This window comes from Phalangium opilio, unplaced genomic scaffold (assembly GCF_054372755.1).
Source record: "Phalangium opilio isolate 3A_F unplaced genomic scaffold, DU_Popi_V2 ptg000041l_1, whole genome shotgun sequence".
NCBI classification, from domain to species: Eukaryota; Metazoa; Arthropoda; class Arachnida; order Opiliones; family Phalangiidae; genus Phalangium; species Phalangium opilio.
In genome coordinates, this window is record NW_028324165.1 from 7,222,054 (window position 1) to 7,246,803 (window position 24,750).

General features: G+C 33.3%; 1 protein-coding gene across 6 annotated transcripts in view; it reads right to left on the reverse strand.

Annotated features, from left to right (window-relative positions):
• Positions 1–24,750, reverse strand: part of LOC149679697 (uncharacterized) — a 99,226-nt gene that overhangs the window by 28,902 nt on the left and 45,574 nt on the right. For 3 of the 6 annotated variants that reach the window (XM_089835485.1, XM_089835481.1, XM_089835480.1), the window contains exons 2-4: positions 3,716–3,781; positions 2,940–3,034; positions 2,670–2,859 (exon numbers count right to left, since the gene is read on the reverse strand). In XM_089835485.1, the coding sequence (XP_089691611.1) occupies positions 2,670–2,859; positions 2,940–3,034; positions 3,716–3,781 (351 nt within the window). Of the gene's footprint in view, positions 1–2,669; positions 2,860–2,939; positions 3,035–3,715; positions 3,782–7,434; positions 7,692–21,829; positions 22,489–24,750 lie in introns of those variants that run through there. The other 3 variants (XM_089835484.1, XM_089835479.1, XM_089835482.1) reach the window with 2 other exon arrangements.

Consider the following 24,750-nt stretch of genomic DNA (forward strand, 5'->3'; position numbering starts at 1 on the left):
ATCAAAGAATGATTAAACTGTTTAAAAAAAGGTTTTTTTCGCAAATAGGGCGCTATCATATCAACCGCAATTCCGTCATATTTAAAAAATTTACATTGCCAACACTTTTTTAGACACAATAGTGGAAGTTTTAGTCTCATTTAAAACATGTAAAACAATTATCTCATCTACAAATAGCTTACACATTTCTTTTTTAACAATATCTAGCCGTTTGGATTTTTCTAAACCAATCTTACCACCAAAATATTTTTTGATATAGAATAAATGTTCTATGTTCTTCATTTTTGAAAATATATTTTTTAGCGTTTGTAATGATTACTCTCTACACCTACACTAATCTAACAAGGAGTATAAATCCACTAGTGGAAGCGGTGTTTTTATTGAAAATATATTTTTTAAGCGTTAAATCTAACTGGGAGTAATATGAAAGGAGTAGAAGCTTATCTGTCTTAGGAAATATGAAATTTTATCTTAACAGTTCGTTAAATCATAAGTTTATAACGAAAAAACGCGGAAGGGGAAAACGAGCAGACAACAACGATTTTTGGGGGTAGAAGTTTAAGAGCGCCATCTGTCGTCCGTGCCAAAGTTGAACTTCCACTCGAAAGGCAATGGGAAAGTGGATAAAATAATGCCATCAGCTATTTAACTGCGTCGATATATTTAACGACTTGACCCATGACATGCCCTTAACACTGGCTTCTATGAATCCTATTTATTCTTGGATGCTAGGAAACTTGGTAGACGTAACAGTCTGTACCAAGTACCCAAGCATCCTTCAATAAACGCCTGGCAACATTGTGGTACGCATGGTACAACTAAAAAATAGGATGTGTATTTATCTTTCGACTCACTCAAAGCCTTTAAGCCCTCAATACAGACGATTTGAAACACTATCGTAATTCCTAGTGTCTCGAATCTCTACGTTCCTGTCCATTATGAACAGTGCTGAGAGAATGATACATCAGAAAGAGCCATTCAAATCGAATTGCCGAAAATATTATCCATATTTTCATTTCATATAACTCAGAAAACAAATTATTATGGTTCTGAGAGGAGCTTCCCATTTTGGTTGTTGTTCTCAAAAATATATCGCAATGCACGGGCCTCGATAGATATTGGAGGCAATGAAGGAAATATATCACAATGCGTGGGCCTTGATAGATACAGGAGGCAATGTAGGAAATATAACGCAATGCACGGGCCTAAAAAGATATAAGAGACAATGTACGAAATATAACGCAATGCACGGGCCTTGATAGATATAGGAGGCAATGATTTAACGACTTCGGTACTTGGGTTTATCTTTAATATTTAAATAAATATAATTATTTTTAATTATTTTAATCGCCAGTAAATAACTTTAAAAATAGTTAAATCGTTTAAAATAAAGTTGTTCCTATTATCTTTCGAAACTTTGCTAATATTGACGTTTAAAGTGAAGGGTACCCCTCTTGCCCGCTTTTTTCAAATTTTGGGGTATATATACGTTTCGTTTCCATTATAATAATAGATAAAAACGCATTCGCGTGAACCTTTGGTGGAAGCCCTGCCATTGGGAGGCTAGACGTTTCTCGTAACCCTAGCCGATCGCCGCGTATATCTTAAAACCAAATAATAGATAAAAACGCATTTGCGTGAACCGATGGTGGAAGCCCTGCCATTGGGAGGCTAGACGTTTCTCGTAACCCTAGCCGATCGCCGCGTATATCTTGGAACCAAACGATGACGGAGGAAAAGAAGCCAGAATGTACTGACTGGCGTCCATGTGGAATGGACAAAAGACCTGAAGATGGTGGTGCATTGAAGCTGGTGTCAATGTGGAATTGACGAAGAACAGAAGATGGTGGTGCATAGAACCTGGTGTCAATGTGGAATTGAAGAAGAACAGAAGATGGTGGTGCATAGAAGCTGGTGTCAAGGGGAAATTGACGAAGAACAGAAGATGGTGGTGCTTAGAAGCTAGCAAGTACAGACTAGTGTCCATGTGGGATGGACAAAGACTAGCAGATTGTGGTCCTTAGAAGCCAGTTAGTAAAGACTTGTGTTGGTAGATGAATGGCCAAATTTCCGTGAACCGCGAACGCGTTCCGGAAATCGGGTATTTGTTTGCTCCAATACGCAAACTGCGAACGCGGTCACGTGGGGTCTGACAGACACACAGACAGACAGACAGACAGACACACAGACACGGCCGGTGTAATACCTCTCCGTGACATACGTCACTCGGAGAGGTAAAAATCAGAAGTAGATGAAACTAAAATTATAATTTCTCAAATATTGTGGTGAAAATCAAGTCGAAAAGTTGTGTATTTTGTCAAAAAACTCTTTCTCTAAAATCTTGGAACCCAAAATGTTTCACTACTATCTTTAATTAAAATGTCAACTCAAAATCTCGACAATTCAAATTAAAATGTCAACTCAAAATTTCGCGAATTCAAATTAAAATGTCAACATCAAAAACTCGAAATATAGTATCAAGTTTTATAAAACTTCACAAAACCCTGAATTCCTTATCGAAAGATTTTGGAAAAATCCCAAAATCGAGTACAATAACATTAAAAATTCCCAAGACTCGCGATATTCACGAACAATTTGTTAATTATGTGATAACTTCCAATTTATCTACCTCCGTAAAAAATATAGTTAAAAAAAACTTAAGTACTTACTTTGGCCACTAATGACTTGGCTTGTAGGTAAAATGCCTCGACTGTGGAACTATCTCGTAATTGCGTTATATGTTCCACAAAATATTTGACGAGAAAATAGAGTACTAGTGGACCCGGCCCTTGAGCAAATTTCTTAGGAAATTCATGCTCCAAAACTCTCCTGTCCATTTGGAGCCAATTGTAGTGACCACTGTTGCGTTAAAATGAAAATAATAATAATTTAACTTAACCCAAACCTTAATAAATTCAAATTAAATTTAATTAACTTACGTTTCGTCTAAATACGCCAAACCAAAATATTCCTTTTCTTTTAAATTAAAATGAGATGAGACCATATCTAACAGATCACCAGCGTATAATTTAGGCTAGAAATTTAAATAAAAAGATTGATAATTAAAATTTAAAATTTAATTAATACAACAAACACGTCTATTATACCATTAATTAATAAATCAATTTGACCTAATTTTATCAAACCAAATCTACTATTTGAGAATTTTAATTAATTTTTAAGAATTGCTATAGTTTAAACTTAATTAAATATTTTAATTATTGAAAATTGTTAATTAAAATTCAATTAATCCAACCAAAACGTTTATTAAACCAATTAAGAAACTAATAAACTAATTTAGACAACTTTCTCATGAAATTCGATTAATTTAATCTATTTTCATCAAACAAAGTCTACTAATTAAGAATTAATTAATTTTAAGTATTACTATAGTTTTAACCTAATTAAATTATTGAAGATTGTTAATTAAAATTTCATTAATACAACCAAAACGTTTATTAAACCAATTAAGAAACTACTAAATTAATTTAGACATGATTAATTTTCTAGTGAAATTCAATTAAAAGAATTACTAGTTTCAACTTAATTAAATTATTAAAGCTTAACTATACTAAGAAATTTAAACTATTTTCATCAAACCACTACAATTTTAAAAAATGTGATTTGACGAAAATTTTAATTCATTTGGGGATTTCTAGGTTTAAATTAAATCGTTTAAGAATCCCTTTTAATTAAGATAAAAATTAAGACATACCTGGACGAGAATGTCAAGTCTGCGGTCGTCCAGCAACACGACTTGGCTTCTACGTCCTTCAGCCATCTGCAAAACAAAAGATAAAAATATATATCAGTTAACACATTATTTTAGCTAATACTTGTTAAAAAAAACTTTGATATTGACATCCTAGTGCTAACAGCAGAGCAGATAACAATATTACGATAACAACATAACAAACCCATCTCGACCCTAAATTTAACCTCTATGGGAGGTCAAAAACCTATTCCAGGTGAGCTCATTAACTCTATCGCTTAGAATAAATTTCAATAGGTACTGAGAAATTCGTGAGAGACCATGTCGATATTATAGTAATACCAAGAAGTGATATCTATTCACTAGGGAGAAGGTATAAATTCGCCACATTTCCAGCTTTATCTCCAGTCCAAACGTATAGTAGGTCCGGAGTTAATCCCCGCCTATAAATTACAACCAGCATGATGCATCTCATTGGTTCTTGCAAACTCACGTCAGCGCAACGCGAATGACGAAAATTACAGTCATATTTTCCGACTGAGGAGAAGCGAAATAGTCCGGCCACCTTTTACGTCTCCCCCCCCTTGTATTTTGAAAGGGGGAGTGGGACTATGGCGCGAATACTTAGGCAACTTATACCTTCTCCCTAATAAACAAGATATCACTTCTTGGTAATACTGAACAGGCACTTTTGAAAAGTCGGGGTTAAAATAGAGTCTGGTGTGTTGACGACCTCCTTTGCACCAAATTTGTATGGTCCGTATTGTTTGAAACCATATCTTAAATTCTACGTCTTTGTTGGCAAACATCCCCATCCACTATAACCCGATTTTTGAAACTGGTCTAATCTTACAGAGTTGCGCCCATGAATTTCCCATGGACTACAAATGGATGGTTGATTCTTTTATCGTTGTTCACAAGCCTTTTCTCAATTGCAAATACCTAGGGACACTGACCAACAACAACAGAAATCAAGCGAAGGGTAATTCCCAAAAGGCGTGGTGACCGTAAAAACCATGACGAATCTTTAAAAGAAACTTTTTCGTGAGCATGAAGAAATAAATCCCAAGTGTAACCTCAATTTATCCAACCCATCTTTTATCTTCATTTCAACTGTTAAGCTTAAAGGGAGAGTGAAATGAAAAACAAATAGATTTTTTTTTCATACATAGATTCTTCTATAGATTATAAAATCTAAGAGCTTAGTGAAACCAGGGATAGATTTAATTTTAGAAGTAGGAATGGAGAACAGAGTAATCTAGGCGCGCGTCAAAGTCCCGGACCCCCTTCCACGGGACGGGGAGGGGGGGAGGTATGAAAGAAGAGGCGGGTCAAAGCGACAGAGGTAAAAAGGAATTACGTATTTTCCGCGGGTACCGTCAGCAACGTCATCAAAACGTAGTTTAAGTCAGCCGATAAGATAATTCAAGCTTTTCGTTACGTGTTGGAGGGAGGGGCTCTATACTGGGTGGTCTATGAGTCGAACTGAAGTAAATACTAACCGTTCTCCATTCCTACTTCTAAAATTAAATCTATCCCTGAATATCTTGTAGAATTCTGTTCGATTCAGTTCAAAACCCGAGATGAAGGGCGCATGCGGTTAAAGTTAAGAACCGGTATAATAAATTTCCCTTGCACTAACAAATGCCTGGCAACACTTGTCTATACGTAGGTCAAATGTCGTCTGCTATTGACAACTATATTGCAAAGAAACCTTGGAAGTTTAAAATAACTACAGTCTTTCTTTACTTTTTTTAAATTATGTTTGTCCCTCAATTTAGTTTTAAAAATAATTATGATGTTATCAAATTTATTTCGCCTTGTGGGTGTTGTTGTTAACGTAATGGCAGTGCCTAGCTTTCCTTTGTAGAAATATATAAGAAATGGTAACGTTATCTGCCAGACTGCCACTACTCCATCTCAAAATCAACCCACGTGAGTAGAATTAATTTAGAAATGGAAAATACAATAATAATAAGTTACGTCATCACCCCGAAATGTATTTAATGAAGTCATATAATGAAATTTAAAACCTTCTCCGTAGGGTAATGGCAGAGTTATAATATTTTAAGCTTTGTAAGTAATTATAGGTGCCATCATCGTATTGTTAAGCCTTTTAAACTTAAATTAGTTCGAATTATATATTTTCAATGGTTGACGCGGTTGAGTGAACACTTGAAAGAGTAATAAAATTGTGACGTCACTGATAAATATTGAGTAATAAACGCGTTGACGTTATCAGAAGATTCAAGTACCTTATGTTAACCGTTATTTTTCTTTAATTGATGGTGGACTACAAATTCAAAATTGTTTCGTGAATTTACGATTATGTTTTTTGTTCTATTATATTTATGTTATTGGGAAATATTAGTTATGTCCTTATCTACATTACTTGTAAACTTGTATGAAAAGAAGTAATTAAATTTACGGTTTTTGTAAATATTTTATGTATAAACGTTAATATAATGTGATTTAAGTTAAGTGAAATTGGGGTAGTTTGTGAAAAGGTTCAAGTGAAATTGGGGTAGTTTGTGAAAAGGTTCAAGTGAAATTGGGGTAGTTTGTGAAAAGGTTCAAGTGAAATTGGGGTAGTTTGTGAAAAGGTTCAAGTGAAATTGGGGTAGTTTGTGAAAAGGTTCAAGTGAAATTGGGGTAGTTTGTGAAAAGGTTCAAGTGAAATTGGGGTAGTTTGTGAAAAGGTTCAAGTGAAATTGGGGTAGTTTGTGAAAAGGTTCAAGTGAAATTGGGGTAATTTAAGAGAAGGTTCAAGTGAAATTGGGGTAATTTAAGAGAAGGTTCAAGTGAAATTGAGGTAATTTAAGAGAAGGTTCAAGTGAAATTGGGGTAGTTTGTGAAAAGGTTCAAGTGAAATTGGGGTAGTTTGTGAAAAGGTTCAAGTGAAATTGGGGTAGTTTGTGAAAAGGTTCAAGTGAAATTGGGGTAGTTTGTGAAAAGGTTCAAGTGAAATTGGGGTAGTTTGTGAAAAGGTTCAAGTGAAATTGGGGTAGTTTGTGAAAAGGTTCAGGTGAAATTGGGGTAATTTAAGAGAAGGTTCAAGTGAAATTGGGGTAATTTAAGAGAAGGTTCAAGTGAAATTGAGGTAATTTAAGAGAAGGTTCAAGTGAAATTGGGGTAATTTAAGAGAAGGTTTAAGTGAAATTGGCCCGGGGTAATTTATGAAAAGGTTTAAGTGAAATTGGGGTAATTTAAAAAGAGGTTCAAGTGAAATTGGGGTAATTTAAAAAGAGGTTCAAGTGAAATTGGGGTAATTTAAAAAGAGGTTCAAGTGAAATTGGGGTAATTTAAAAAGCGGTTCAAGTGAAATTGGGGTAATTTAAGAAAAGGTTTAAATGAAATTTCGGTAATTTAAAAAAGGTTTAAATGAAATTTCGGTAATTTAAAAAAGGTTTAAGTGAAATTTCGGTAATTTAAATGAACGTCAAAATGTACTATGGCTTCAAAAACCCTAAAAATGTCATTTCTACGGAAAAACCGACGTGGAAAACCCGATAACCCCATTGTAACTGGGATTTTTGTACAGTTACCGGTACAAAACCAAAATTCTGGGTTAACTAACTTCACCTCCTACATCTACGTTTCATATAACTGAGTCATAACTCCAGGTTTAATTAAAGTACTTAACTATTAATAAAGCTAACCGTAACTAAAAACGAAAAAAAAAAATAAACTAGAAAATTCATAATTAATTATGAATTAAATACCTTTAATTTTAATTGTAATCCGTAACAATGTTTGAGGCCATGAGGCCCAACATGTCCTTGTTTACACCTAGCTGAGAATCTCATTTTGGGAATCCCACATTCATCCAACTCTGTTGTTATTGTTGGAACTTCAAGTTGATAATCCATCGCGACTCCTAATTAGGCTTAACTAACGTTAACTACAATTAAAATAAACACGTTTACAGTTCGGGGCCACGAGCGGGAGACAAATTGTAATTGCTTCTCATGATGAAAACGAAATGAGTTACTACCAGTAAACCAAACCGTTTTCCAATTCCTTTCCAACAAAACTTTTATCATCCTAAGGGATATGGGGGAGGTGAAGAGACAGACTAATGGCAGCTCCCACGCCTTTTTCATACTTCGTTTTAACGTGTAGTGCTATTACGATGTTATAACTGAAGCGCCTGCGTAGTTGGCACAAAGTTTTCAATAGTGAGTTATTCCAACAAGTGGTTGGCATTGATTTAAAGGTAGGGGAAGGTACGTACTAGAAGGCCAGGGTTGTTGTGAGACTTCAACTGACAGTGTTTATAAAGGTAGAAATAGTGTGAATTGCTAGGGCGGCAGAGGTGATATTTATTTATTTATATATTTAAAGGGAGAGTTAAATGAATTTAATTGTGTTTTTTTAATAATATTGGGTATTTTATAATAATTATCTTCTAAAATTCCTGTTATTTTATGTTATTTATTTACTATTTTAATTTATTTTCACTATATTAATTTACAAATTTTATTTTTTCTATTATTTAGTTTATTTATTCTATTTTTAATTTATACTATTTCTATTTTTATTGTATTTTGTTTATTCCTATTTATTTTTTCAATTATTTTTATTCTTTTATTTAATTTTATTCACTTTTAAATTTTTTTTAAATTCAGTTATTTATTTTTAATTCAGTTATTATTTACTTTTAATTCAGTTATTTATTTTTAATTCAGTTATTATTTACTTTTAATTCAGTTATTATTTACTTTTAATTCAGTTATTATTTACTTTTAATTCAGTTATTTATCTTTATTGACTTTTTAAATAATTTATTATTTATCTTTTTAATTCAGTTATTATTTACTTTTAATTCAGTTATTATTTACTTTTAATTCAGTTATTTATCTTTATTGACTTTTTAAATAATTTATTATTTATCATTTTAATTCAGTTATTATTTACTTTTAATTCAGTTATTTATCTTTATTGACTTTTTAAATAATTTATTATTTATCTTTTTAATTCAGTTATTATTTACTTTTAATTCAGTTATTATTTACTTTTAATTCAGTTATTATTTACTTTTAATTCAGTTATTTATCTTTGACTTTTTAAATATTTTATTATTTATCTTTTCAATTCAGTTATTTAGCTTTATTTACTTTTTAAATCATTTATTATTTATCTTTTTAATTCGTTTTTTAATTCAGTAATTTATTTTTTATTTCCAATTCGTTTTTTAATTCAGTAATTTATTTTTTATTTCCAATTCTATTTAATTTGTTTTATTTTTATTTAAACAGTAATTCTTGTGTCGACAAAGCGCCCAAAGACACTTTCACAACACACACCATTCGAGTAAAACCATTGCAAAAAGGTGCCACCGTTTTCCTATCAATTCGTATGACGAGTAGCCAAATCTCAAAGGAATTTTCTTTTTATTATTTTCCTTTTTGTTAAAGAGCGAATGAGCTCATACTAAAGTTTCCGGAAAGTTGGGTTCGGAATTGAAAGGCTAGGTAGTTTGTTGGCAGGACGGTTTTTTCCTATCATTACGCAATTAAAATTCTTCACCGGGGAAGGTCACGTGATGTGACGTCTGTCTTAATGTGTTTTGATTTTAAAGGTTATTTTTTTAACTTTCGATAAGGATATCTCGTGATTTATATTTAGTTCTTTTTTAAAAGGTTATTTCCCTGACAAGTAAGATTTATTTAAATGTAATTCTAAATTTTAATTTTTGGGCTTGGGTGGGCTTGAAAATTTCAAGTGACCTTGATATACCAGAAATAAAATACAGATCCTAATATTTTACTTCTCGTTCAAACGCCTAACTTCAAACATCGAGGTCTAAAATCAATTTGGTATGACCTTGATATACTACAATAATCATTTTACATTATTTATTTATTTTTATATAATTTTAATTTTTAGGCTTGGAAATTTCAAGTGACCTTGATATACCAGAAAAAACACAGATTCTAATATTTTACTTCCCCTCCATGCACCTAGCTTCAAACACAGCGGTCTGCAATTAATTTTAAATGACCTTGATAAACTATAGTAATAATAATCTTACTATTCTTGCTTATCACCGCCACTAGAGTCTAAAATATTTTCTTAGAGATGAGGAACTAAGGCCTTCGAATATTCATTTCCGTTTCTAAGCCTAATTAACTTCCGTTTTTATACTTTTCTTTCCGACAATTTCGTAATTTCCTTTTTCCGATTTGGGATGGCAGTAAAAAAATTATATTTATGTAAAAAAAAATCCTTTTTGGGTAGTTTTTTTATCTTAAAACATTATTAAAATTAAAAGTGGCATCAGATGATGTAATTACGTAATAGAGGTTAATCATCTTTATCACGTCATTTGAGATTTTTAACCTAAACACTCCTAAAACTTTGAAACTAATAAAATATTTATTTGAAAGTTTAAAGTATTCGAAATAAAGTTTGCTGAATAAGTCTATAATGACGTCATAAATTAATTTAATTGACTTAATTAAATTAAGATGCTATAATAATTAACGTGTTTTAATGGCCCTGAAACTGGGAAGAATTTACCGTCAATGTAGACACTAAACACTAAATAATCTTTGGGCATGAGATTGTGTAGATCATCATAAATTACAACCAAGAAGCGATATCTAGTTTACTAGGGAGAAGATATAAATTCGCCACATTTCCAGTTTTATCTCCAGTCCAAACGTATAGTGGGTCCGGAGTTAATCCCCGCCGCCTCTAAATTACAACCAGCATCTCATTGGTTCTTGAAAACTCACGTCAGCGCGACGCGAATGACGAAAATTACTTGCATTTTCCGACTGAGGAGAGGCGAAATAGCCCGGCCTCCTTTTTCCGTCCCCCCTTGTATTTTGAACTATGGTGCGCGAATACTTAGGCATCTTAGTCTTCACCCTAATAAACTAGCTATCGCTTCTTGCTACAACCATACAAACAAACAAAACAGTTTCTCAAATATAAGATTATTAAAAATGGTTGTCTGACATTTCATTGCCCCTTTAAGGTTTTAAAACAATTTCCCATTTTTAACGGACAAATTTCCCTACACTATATCATGTATAGTACAGGTAGTAAATAATATAAAATTATTGAATAATTAGATAATTAGATGTTTTATCGTTATGAGAAATCATAAAACCTTATATCCGTTCCTCGTAAATGTAACGGGATCAACATGATAAACACGCTCTCGAATTTCCCGCCATTTCGAAAAAAAAACCGCGCGCGCGCCAAACCGTGACGCCCACCTAACGTTATTGTAAAGTTGTATCCCCTACTCAACAGGTGGCGATAGTTATCGATGGGAACGTGCTTGGTGAGAATGATGCCGCGGGATCCTGGCGGGATGGTATGGGAGTTATATTGGAAACTGAAAAGGCGGGAAAATTGATGTTTTCGATGCTTGGAAATACATGTAAATGTGGAAGTGGAATAAAATGGCTCAAAATTATCTTACAAAAGCTCCAATGAAATAAATTATATTAAAAGCAAAGAAATAGTTATATTAAAATTAATATTTCTTTAATGTTAAATAATACAATTAAAAAGTATTTCTAATTTTAAAATTAAATAAGCCAGAGAATAGTCTCTATCCTTTTCTACCGAATAATCCAATTAATAAAATTCTAACAATTCTAACTTAAACATATTTGATGAATCACCAAATTTGTAATAACAAGCTACTTCTCAAACAGATAGAATTGGTCCACCGTGACTATACTTTTAAAGTTTCAACCAATGAATTTAAATGCAATTAATCTTCGAATTTGGGTTATTTTACAAATAATAAGCCCTCCACAACTGGGCGGCCCCAAAAGAGGGTTATCGACATTGTGTACTCACTTATACAGGGAGTTTCTGATAAGTCTGCAAACCATAAATTAAAGGGGATGCTTGTTCTTTGGCAAATCGATTTTGAGTCGAAAATGTTCTATACTTCTATCGCCTCCATTTTGTTGGCCACAACGGACACTGTTTTCGAGTTATTATTTGATGGAGTGTTTTAGGGATGACCCCTTAATTAAATTAGAATAATCATTGTCTAAATCAGTTTCTTAATTAAATTTAAGGGGTCATCTGTAAAATACTCTTTACAATCTTAACTCGAAAACACCATTGTCCCTTGAAGTGGCAAAATGGAGGCGATAGAAGTATAGAACATTTTCGACTCAAAATCGATTTCCCAAAGAACAAAACATCCCCCTTAATTTATGCCACCAGACTTATCAGAAACACCCTGTATAATAATAAGAGGGGCGGGTGATATTTTTGTATCAAAAAATGTAGACAGGAAACATCTCATAGAAAGGAAGTTGAAAATTCAAACTTCCGCCGTTTTCAACGATAATAATAACATAACCGATAAAATACATCTATCAATCTATCTAGCGCTTTCCCTTACATATAACATAAACACATAAAAGGGCCTCCATTCAGTTCAATGACTAAAAATTAGGCCTAACTGACACCCCAAAACTACTTCGAAGTACTACAGTGCGCCACGCGACACTCTAGGCACTGATAATTGCGTGAGATGATGTAGCAAATGTTGTAAAGTATTAATAAAATGTCTAAGTTCAGTGCGTGGCTCACGAAATTCACAAGGCCTTAAAGTTAAAAGTAATATGCACCAAGGGGCCCATATTCTGTGGTGCAGCGCAGTTGTCAACAAAATGCAGGCTGAAATTTCTACACTATGGTCTGCTACGATGAACTTTCTCGTGACGGCAACCCCTCCTATCCGTTACCCCGGTTTTGGCGACCATGTTGGAAGTCGTCAGATCAGGGCATACAATTTAGACTACCAATATTGACGTCACATCCCCGTAGCTCCTCCCCTTTTAGTACAACTCTATATATATACTCGAAAATAGTTCTTTAACTGTATGCTTAAAGGGATTTTAGCACAATTTAGGCTACAGTAAGCCTTGGTATTCCCAAATTTTTCATTTCAAAATTTCTGACTAAGTGTCAATTTCCTGAAATTCCACGGCATTTCACACTTTTTTTTAATTCCATGGACAGTTCCAGGACTGTTCTGTGACAACACTATTATTATTAATGTTTTGATAATTTTAAATTTCATTTTACATGGAGTGTGAATTCCACGGGAATTTTGTTAACAAAAATTCAGGGCGTTACGCGATTGGTCGGAGGTGCAAATTCCAAATTATCTATGAAATCTCAAACTAATTTGAATTATGAAAATCATTCAGTCTGTATTTCCTGAATGTTTCACTATGCAAACTGGTCTTATAATTAGTAAAAGAATTCATAAAAAATTACCAATTTTCCTTTTCACCCTCCCTGTAAGAGAATTATGTTAGTTAAGCTAATCAAAACATTTGAGTATCCGACCCCTCGTAACTCCGTTAAGAACGGGCCATGTGTTACGTAACAAATACATGATACACTTGAATAACTTTTCTCTTTGGGTGTATGTTTTGTTTTCTATTTAAAAAAAAAATACCCTAGTCTGGAATTTTTCAAAAAAACTATCGCATCTATTGTTCTAAAAATGAAAATGGGGAAAAATTTATATTTGGGTGCACTTTAACTTGTCAAGAGGGAAAGGGAGTAAAAACGACTCCCCTGCCTTTAGTAGTACTGTAAAGTTACCATGGAACAGCGTAAAAAAATTCGACAATATGGTAAATATTATATAACAGCATAAGTTCATAAGATTATGTTCCATAAGTTTGTCACTGGTAATAAACTGGAGCTTGTAATTTTGAAGGGACGTAGGTCATAGATTCGATGTAAAGCGACGCCTGGTGAGACGCTGCTGTCAAAGGCTTAGTAATGCAGACTAAATAGGAGCTAGATGGACTGCAAAACCGAGCGTAGACAATCAATTCTCGCTTGTCGTTCTCGAACAACTAGCTCTCAACAAGAAGCGATATCTAGTTTATTAGGGAGAAGGTATAAGATGCCTAAGTACTCGCGCGCCATAGTCCCAGTCCCCCTTTCAAAGTACAAGGGGGGACGTGAAAGGAGGCCCAGGGCTATTTCGCCTCTCCTCAGTCAGAAAATACGTAATTTTCGTCATTCGCGTCAGTCGCGCTGACGTGAGTTTTCAAGAACCAATGAGATGCTGGTTGTAATTTAGAGGCGGGGATTAACTCCGGCCCTACTATACGTTACGGTTTGGACTGGAGATAAAGCTAGAAATGTGGCGAATTTATACCTTCTCCCTAATAAACTAGATATCGCTTCTTGCTCTCATTAAGTATCTGGCATTACGAAGTGCATAGGTAGTGTCATACTTATCATGTAATATATCTTATAAGCTTATGATAAGAGTAAACGGAGCGTAGCCTTCGAAACTTTTGTTTTAACAGTTTTAAGAATTTAAATTTTTTTCTATTTAAGTTTTCTTTGATTGTTTTTTAGAACGTGTGATTTTTAAACAAGGAAATATGATACTATGGATTATTCTTTTCATTAAAATTTAAATTAAACAGACTAGAAGTATCGAATTTTATCTGAATGTCGACTTCCTGTCTGTGTCAATGACCATATATTTAATAATGATATCATATAATATTTATTTGTTTCTGGTTATTAAATAACGAGTTGTATCTCATCAGAAGGGGATAATAGAAGAAGGATGACGCTCTGTATCTTCTCTTAATACTTTAGTTATGTAACATGATTCTTCACAGACGAGGGAGCCCTTTTTGAACATTTGCTCTCCCGCTCATCAAACTTAATTCAGATGGGCATCGCACCGTGCTAGGGTGAATTCTATAACTGTTTGGTATTTACTAAATCCTCAGCAATCAATTAACCAACAAACCTTGATTGTCTTGACGTGGGACAAAAATGACCACAAGCGCAAGCATGCGCCTTGGTTAGCAAATAGTTAAGCAGCGCTAATAGAGTAATGATGAGGGAACTATTTATCGCGTATGAATGATTCGGTTTAGTTAGCTCCAAATGTTAATTTGGAAGAATCAGGTTGCAACTACCACGCTTTGTGGTACACTTCTCTCGAATAGAAGTATTATATACTTCTGGTGTTATGTTATCCAGCGGGCTTCTGATAAGTCTGCCATAAATAAATGAGGATGTTCTTTGGGCGATTTCGAATCGAAAATGTAACCTCTATGACATTTTGAAGTTATGTTTGGAGTGTTTTATGGATGACCCCTTAAATTTAAAAAAGGAACTGACTAAGACAATGCTAACTTTCTTCAATGGCTCTGTTTATAAAGCGTTTTTTAAAAATACAACAAAACGTTATGCGAAATTAACATAAAATGTTAACTAATTTCCACATCATTTTATCACTCCTTACAACAATGCACTTATAGGCTTAAATCTAAGCCTAATCTATCCAAGTACATAAACGTCAATAATTTCCCAACTTCAATTGTTAAAACATCACGATTCGAACATACCTTAATAAATTTACCTTGAAACCTGTTCGCCTCTCTAAAGCTACAGTATATACGAAACTAAATTCTAAAATCGTGTCCGCACCCATTAGCCTAATGACCTTTGACCTGCCTAATATTTCACGGGCTACGTAACGTGTCACGTCACGAATTTTAATATTAGGGTTCATAACGATGGGCGTTGGTTATCTATCTCCCTTCTCAAGAGTCAATCATGGATGTCGGTGGTGCATTTTAATGAACGCTAAGCCTTTGCCAATATTAAAAAAAAAAGGCGTCTTGTCACCCTAGTGTTGATTTTTGTTACGTCATGAACAGGGGTGAGGGGCCACTTGGGGCCTGAAAAAATTACACGCTTGAAAAGGATGTACAAACAAAGACAGAAAGTCTGTCAACCGCGTATGCCACAGCAGCCACACTATTAATAATTTGAGACCAAGGCTTAGCTCAAAGATAAGATTGTATCATAAGTTTATAAGATGTGTTACGTGATAAGTATGACACTACCTATACTTCGTAATGCTACTGAGAAACTTACAGCTCGAGATAACTAGTTCGAGAACGACGGAAGCGAGAATTGAAGTCCTACACTGGATGGCTAATTTTGCAGGACTTAGTTCCATCTAGCTCCTATTTAGTCTGCATTACTAAGCCTTTGACATGCAGCGCCTCACCCGGTGTACGTACGTCGCTTTACGTCGAATCTATGACCTACTTCAATCACTTCAAAATTACAAGCTCCAGTTTCTAAGTTACCAGAATTTACAAACTTATGGGGAAAATATCTTATGAACTTAAGATTGTATCTTCATTTGCTTTGGTTTGGTTTGGAAGAAGAAAAGCGTCTTTTGGTTTATCTATTGAGATGAATGTAATATGGAGAAAGGCAGGGTCGTACATTGAAGACGTGATTACTGGTGGCGTGTTATTCCCCTACCACGTTTTACTATCAACTGGTTTTAGATTAGAAGACAAAAGATGAGATGTTGCAGTTTTTATAAGGAAGATGAACTTCTTTATTTATTATTGTCGCTATCCACATAAGGCAACATCCTTTACCCCTAATCGTTCGATCTCAATTGGCTAACAAATTGAGTGACATCAAAATGCTCTCTCAGTCACAATGAATGAATGAATGGCTGGCTGGTTGTTGGGAACACTTTAGATCAGGGTCGTTTTTATCAGGCGACAATGGTTTGTGTTATTTTGAAGGTTAGATTGGCTATCAGAAGGCATGAATTAGGTTTTATGCTAATATAATATAGTTAGTTTTAAGACTAGGAGAGTTGATACCATTTACACTGCAGGAGGAGAGGCTAGTTAGTACTGCACTTTGTCCGCCAAGTAGCCTAGTATCCTGCAGTGTAAATGGTATGGAAAATTATGCCTACTCAGGGATAGATTAATTTTTGAAGTAGGAATGAAGAACGGTTAGTATTTACTTCAGTCCGACTCTTAGACCACCCAGTATAGAGCCCCTCCCTCCAACACGTAACGAAAAGTTTAAATTATCTTATTGGCTGATCACTTAAACTACGTTTTGATGACGTTGCTGAAGGGGACGGCGAAAAATACGTAATTCCTTTTTACCTCTGTTGCTATGACCCGCCTCTTCTTTCATACCCCTCCGTCTCGGGGAAGGGGGTCCGGGACTTTGACGCGCGCCCAGATTACTCTGTTCCCCATTCCTACTTCTAAAATTAAATCTATCCTTGGTCTAGGATAGACAATACTTTTATTATTTAATTAACGAGACAAGGACGATAAATTTCGGTTTTTTTTGAATAAACTATTATTTAACATAATTTATTCTCATACGAGGAACTCACTATATATTATATTATTTCGACTCTACTATTAAGCTATTGGCTTTTAATAACAAAAACAATGCCACATAATTTAGCGGGTTTGTAAGGACTTAAATTTTGTACAATGACAAGGCACTTCCTTGTAAATGATGGTCAAGGGTCAATGCTAATGTTCATAACTGAAAAACCTTCAATATTAAGGTGATAAAGATCAAATAATACAAATTTCAATGCTCATAAACTTAAAAGTAATAAAAGAACCATTTCCATTGGAACTAAAATTGAAACGCAAAAGCAATAAATTGAAACATATAATATCCGCAAAAATGCTGATTCAAAAAAAGTGATTTCCTAAAACGAACTTTGAAACTCGTTTAACCATGCAGACAAGTAAGCATTGCTGCATTAGTCAGACAAACATCCCTAGAATTCTGACAAAAAATTAATTCCTAACATGAGTGGACCACATTTTCACTTTACCACAAATCACTCACAAGTAAAAATCACCCCAACACATTCTTAAGCAAACCTAACATAAATCATACGCAGTTATTGCCAATCATTGAGCACTCTAGACTTAGTTTTTCTCAGTTCTGAACTCGAAAAACAATTCAGAGAAAGAAGGAAGAGAAGGGAAAACCATTACTCATACATAAATCGAACATATCTTTCTATACTTGTACAAGTGTACTTGGTATATACTACTTTATTTCTTACGAGTCCTAACACAGTGTATTCTTACGCCTCAGTTTCCTCTCTGTTATAAACTACACTAGTCATCTATCTGATGAGGTGTTCGATTTCACAGTGATATTTAATAATACGTTCAAAAATATGATACCTAAAGATTATTTTGAAACTGTTATTTTTAATTTTTTGGTTCATAAGAATTTGCTGAATCTGCAATAAAGCTGTTGGAATTTGTGGAAGGAGGAAAGGTTCTGCATGTAATGTTAACTTATGCCAATTTTTTGGTAAAGAAAAAAAAATTGGATTCAATTAATTTTCTTGGCAATCGCACACTACGCCCTTAACCATAAGTTTATAAGATATGTTACATGATAAGTATGACACTACCTATACAGTTCGTAATGCTAGAGACTTACAGCTCGAGATAACTAGTTCGAAAACGACAAGCGAGAATTGAAGTTCTACACTCAGTTAATTTTGCAGGACTTCCACCTTCCTATTTAGTCTGCATTAGCAAGCTTTTCACAGCGCCTCACCAGGCGTATGTCGCTTTACCTCGAATTTATGACCTAAGTCACTTCAAAATTACAAGCTCCAGTTTGTAACCAGTGTCAAAACTTATTGAACTAATCTTACGAACTTACGTTATTATCAAGAAGTGATATCTAGTTTATTAGGGAGAAGGTATAAGATGCCTAAGTATTCACGCGCCATAGTCCCAGTCCCCCTTTCAAAATACAAGGGGGGACGTAAATGGAGGCCGGGCTATTTCGCCTCTCCTCAGTCGGAAAATACGTAATTTTCGTCATTCGCGTCGGGCTGACGTGAGTTTTCAAGAACCATTGAGATGCTGGTTGTAATTTAGAGGCGGCGAGGATTAACTCCGGACCTACTATACGTTTGGACTGGAGATAAAGCTAGAAATGTGGCGAATTTATACTTTCTCCCTAATAAACTAGATATCGCTTCTTGGTATTATCTATTAAAGTTTTTCATTGAGTGTCGATCGTACTTACAGATGTTACATTACTTATGATAACCAACCATTATATTCAAAAAAGGGGTGTTTTTCTTATTTTATTTCTTTGGATATTCCACTAAAACATAACCCGACACAATCGTCCTGTCCTCATTACAACTTTAAATCAAAAACATCGTATTTGAAATCAAATCATCTCACCCGGAAGTTTCAGTGCATTAAACCCTAAATTGTAACGTTATTTTATCCATTGAAAAGGTGTGAAATGATCAACAAATGAGATACGTGGTTTTGCGTATTAGTTAACAACAATGCGTAGGGGTAAAGTTTACGCAAATCAGATATAAATTTTTAGGGGCGCAATGCAAGGGTGTTTGTTACGTTTTTATTCAAAAACCTATATAAACGACCGTAGAAGTGTTATCTGGATTTAAAATACAACGACGACATTCGAATAGCAAATTTAAGGTACGATGACGGAAAAAACCCTCTGAAAAACGGGAACACCTACACAAACATTGCGATCCTACACTTACATTTTACTACGAAATTATTTTATACCTGTGCGCTATAAATTGTAATTACATCTGTATTCCCAGAGAGATTTTGCCCAAGTGTTAACTCTAACTAAAGTCCTGTATTAATTTTAATTAATTAAAATTAAAAATTCATTACCTTTTAATTAACAATCTCTAGATTAAAAATTCACAAACATTTCCTGAACACACTATAGATTATCTTGCTAATGATTGATTGATTGTTGATATAATTAAAAAATTGAACTTTTTCTGCTTATGAGTATGTAGACACAATTAAAATGTTAAACTTCCCAGGTTTATGATCATTTTGATTTAATTTAAATTAGTACACTCTTGTTCAATAATTTTGGAATTTGGTAGTTATTAAAAATTGTGAACTATTAAAAACTGTCTTAGTGGACAAAGACTAGAAAAAGTAAACGATAAGAGAAGAAAATGGAATGACCGAAGTCCCAGATATTAAAATGTTTCAGTTTAATGACATGATTATAAAACATCAATTATTCAAAAAATACTTATCTTCGTTTTTTTTTAACCAAAATTCCGTTTCCCCAAAATATTTTATCATGAAATTTTGCTTTATTTTGAAATTGTAAACTATTTTCTCTAATTTTGGCATTTAGTAGTTATTAAAAATTGTAAACTATTTTCTGTAATTACTTCTGGTAATAGATAAAAATCCCAAACTTTCCCTTAACCATACAGAATCAAATCGGAAATTTCATTATTAACCCAAAATGTTAATTAATTATAAACTTCAAATTTATCCAAGCAATTAACCCTTAAGAAACTTAAAATTTCAAAATACCATAACCATAAAGGTGTCGGATTATAATTTATATTTCTTCTTAAACATACCTAAATCACCCCAAAAAATTACGACACTTTAGCGTCATTTACATTGCATATTCTTATAAGTTAAAATATGCCCGACCCAAAAAAAAAAATAATAATTCCAATGGGAAAAGTTGTACAAAAAATTTTCTAAGAAACACTACATGCCATAATTATACAGCGGTTTCCTCCCACCAAGGTAAAGCGAAAGTTATGTCAGAGAGTCACATGATGGTGAGTGCCTAATTTACATAAACAGTACGAATTGGGCTCATATCCAACTTTCAAAGAAGCGGATAAACAGTAATACTAAACTTCTTTTCCCACTTCTAACCGAGGGGCCAGATACTCCGCGTATGTACTAAAAATATTTATCCTTTTGAAAACTCTGGGTGTAAAATTGAGTCTGGTGTATTGACCCCCATATTAAGAGGTAACATTGATGGGTATGTTTGTTAAAAAAGACGTATTTAATTGAAAAAAATGGAAAGCTTCAAACAATAGGGACTTGGCAATTCGGGCTTAACTCCGCCCCCAGCGCCATGACGGTATTTTTTTTACAGAATGAAAGCTATATAAGCCCCTCCTCCTGGTATGTTTTTTAGCACTAGTGGAAGGTAGTGTGACGTTGCATACTGACAGCCCAAGTCCCTATGCGGACCATACAAATTTGGTTCAGGACTGGTAACGGTGAAGCCCTATTTAACGTCTTTGCGTTAGCACTAGTGGAAGGTAGCATGACGTTGCATGTAGTGCTGTTAAGTCTCTATGCGGACCATACAAATTTGGTGCAGGACTGGTAACGTTGAAGCCATATTTAACGTCTTTGCGGTCACCTACATATCCAATAAATGTTCCATCTTAACCTCTAATATCGAGCAGACGATAGTACGCCCCGCCCCTTTTGAAAACTGTCTTTTAATCGGTGTACAGGGAATCGGAGTGAATAGCCCCTCGATTTTAACTAATATATTCCGAGAAGAGATAGCTAGCAATTCTATACGGAAAGGAAAACCCAAATTAATTCAACGAATCCGATTTCGGGGTATCAATTTCATTAACATATTTGACTTAACAACATTTTCCCACAATAATATATATTGATAAATTTGGGTTTTATGCTAATTACCTAGGGTGTATCAATTTTAAATTAGAAATAATAAAGATAAACAACTTTAAGTAGATAAGCAACTAAGTTATATTCAAAGATAGCATAATTAAATTTTGACCACAAGTTTAAAAAACTACTTTAAATTTAAACTTCACTTTCAAATAAATAAATAAATAAATAAATAAATAAATATACAGAATCATCTATTTATAAAAATTAAAACATTTCACCCCAGAAACATCACAGCCTAATTTAAACCCAAAACACCAAGAAATCATTACAAATGACACATCAAACTTAATTAAGTTAATTTCGCATAGCAAAACCCCAATTTAAACTTGAACTGTTCATTAATTAATAAAATTAAAACCATTTAGACTTAACCCGTTAATAAAACGCAACTATAAATTATACCCAACTTTAAAATTACACAAAAATAAAACAAAACTCAATTTACTATAGAAAAACTTAAGTTAAAACTCACCTTTAAAAACCCTCTACCCTTTTAAAGTTAAAAACCATTTGAAACCTTCGTCTCAAAAAAGAACTTTGCTAAAAGACTTCTTCTTTACTAACACACTCAAATAAACCAACTTAAGAAGTTCCCATCCAAACCCAACAAAATCAAGAGACATGTCCCTAAAAATAACCCTTCTCGGCAAAAGTAGTCCCGCGCGCAACGGTACAATATACAGTTTTCCAAGAAGAAAAAAAATACCTCTAACAAAATATGGCATGTACCAATAAAAATAAAACATAAAAAACAAAAACTTACTGTAAAAAATTGTATCACATCCTTGTAAAGTCTATCAGATCCCATGTTGTTAAAAATCAAGCAAAATTCTTTAAGTCAATCGCACAAAACACGGAGTAATTAAATACATCACTTCATATTGTAGAATAAATTAATTATTTTACACGCAAATCAACATTATTTGTTTGTTTATTTATTTACCAGACATTTATTTACGCCACGTGTTCCGCGTTTGTCTCTCTTCTGTTTACCTCAGTACTAGAATACTTCTAAACAATTTTTCACACAAACAAGCATTATTGTTTGTTTACTTATTTACGTATTCCAGAAACTTGAATAAAACACGTGCTCTGGGCTTGTCACTGTTTACCTCAGTACTAGAATACCTCTAAACAATAAAGTATATTCCACATAAACAATCATTGTTTGTTTGTTTACTTATATATTTAACGGTAACTTAAAATGCGAACGCGACCGACGCGACGTGCTCTGAGTTTATCTTCATTTACCTCAGTACCAAAATATTTTCCACACAAACAATCATTATGTGTTTGATTGTTTGTTTATTTATTTATTTACGAAAAAACGTGGCAAGGTGCGACGCGACACAACGCGACACGACACGATGTTTATCTTCACCTTCATTTACCTCAGAATTAAAATACTTCTAAACACGTTTAATTGAGCTACAAACACATTTGCTATTTTGTTTACTTATTTATTTATTTATTTATTTACTAAAACGTGGCATGGCGCGAGACAACGCGACACGATACGGTGTTTATCTTCATTTACCTCAGTACTAAAATACTTCTAAACACGTTTAATTGAGCTAAAAACACATTTGCAAGTTTGTTTACTTATTTATTTATTTACTAAAACGTGGCATGGAGCGACGCTACGCGATACGATACGATGCGGTGTTTACCTTCATTTACCTCAGTACTAAAATACTTCTAAACACGTTTAATTGAGTTACAAACACATTTGCAAGTTTATTTATTTACTTATTTATTTATTTATTTATTTACTAAAACGTGGCATGGCGCGAGACAACGCGACACGATACGGTGTTTATCTTCATTTACCTCAGCACTAAAATACTTCTAAACACATTTTAAAAGACTAGACACAGCATTTTTAAACAGCGCGACACAAGCTCCCGTTAGCGGTAACCTCTCTAGTCGATGTAGAATCCTACACACAAGTGTCGAGCGTTGAAAAATCGAGTTACATGATATTACCGCAGGGTGTCGTTGTAATATTTTTATTTTTTTTACAGCAAGTTATGGGGGAGGGAGAGTTTGGCTGCATCATAATAATATGGATGGGGGGGGGGGCGAATTTTAACCACCAAAATTTTTGGTGTTTTAAGCCTTAGCACCCCTCCGGTTTCGTCTCGTGTGTGTTGGTATCGTACGTACGTCAGAGTTCGTGAAAAAGAACTATGTTATAAACCCCGGAGGCTCAAAGTTTATTTTAGAAATATGAAGTTCGTAATCTGAAGTTTATTATAGCAGCTAAAAGAATCTTAAATTACTATTTTTATTATTATTAATTAAAGAAGTTTTTAATTTAAAAAAAATTATATTGAATTTTACAAGTTTTTTTACTGATAAATTTAATTGATGTTTTTATTTGCAGAAATTTCGATTTTTTTTTAAAAAAACCTACTGGTTTTATCGGTTTTTTTATCCATCATAAAACCCATCACTAAAATCTATAATTTTGATTAATTTAAATGCTAAAATAATTTATTTTTAAAGATGGATTAAAATATGTTGTTTCAAATTCAAAAGTATTATTTAATATTTTTAAATTTTATGTTAAAACATTTTTAAGATTATTTTTTTATTATTATTAAAAAGTGACTTTTTAATGACAATTATTAAAATTCACGAACTCCAACTTCTAAATATAAATAACCCAATAAAACCCAGTGAGCTGGGGGTTATTTTACCCATCATAAAAACCATCACTAAAATCTATAATTTTGATTAAGTTAAATGCTAAAATAATTTATTTTTAAAGATAGTTTAAAATATTTGTTTTAACCTCAAAAGTATTATTTAATATTTTTAAATTTTATGTTAAAAATATTTTAAGATTATTTTTATTTATTATTAAAAAGTGACTTTTTAATGACAATTATTAAAATTCACGAACTCCAACTTCTAAATATAAATAACCCAATAAAACCCAATGAGCTGGTTTTTTTTAATTAAACTCCGGGTTTTCTTCGAACCAAAAGATGTCTAGCGCCATGAACCTTCATGACAATTTTTGTAAATAGACTTTAATAAAAAATCTAATAATATATTTATATACTAAAATCTCTTTAAAAAAACGAATTAAACGCGGGTATTTACATTTACTTCTAACATTATAAACTTCTGTAAATAATTAATACTTGTATAACAGCGCAACACCGGAAATTTTAAAGTCAAGCGATTTATAAATTTTAAATTGTCTGCTATTACAGAGTCGTTTAATAGAGGGGAGGTCTTTGAGCGAGGAACCTGTTCAAATCTCCAAGTTATAACGGACGAGGTTACTTGACTTATTAAAGAGATTAGTATTAGGACTAGACAATCCCGTTTAGTTTTGAATTCAATCGACTTTCGGAAAAGGTTTTTAAAAGTTAGGCTTAATACGTCGAGGGTTTATTTTAAAACATTTATTTTATAAAACCTGAATCCAAAAATGTTCACGTTCTTCTTCATCTTCTTCTTCTCGGTTGGTATTCGGTTGCCTAGCAACGTTGAAAAGGCTAAATAAAGTACAAACAACCCCGGGTGTGCTGTGTGCGAATTTTAGTAGGGTCGCGCGAGATTCCAGTTATTTTCGCGCCAAATTGCGGCACGTGCCATTGAATTTCGCGATATTTTAAAATGCTTCTTCTCTCTAGATGGATTTCGAAAATGGCGGGGAAAAAACACGTG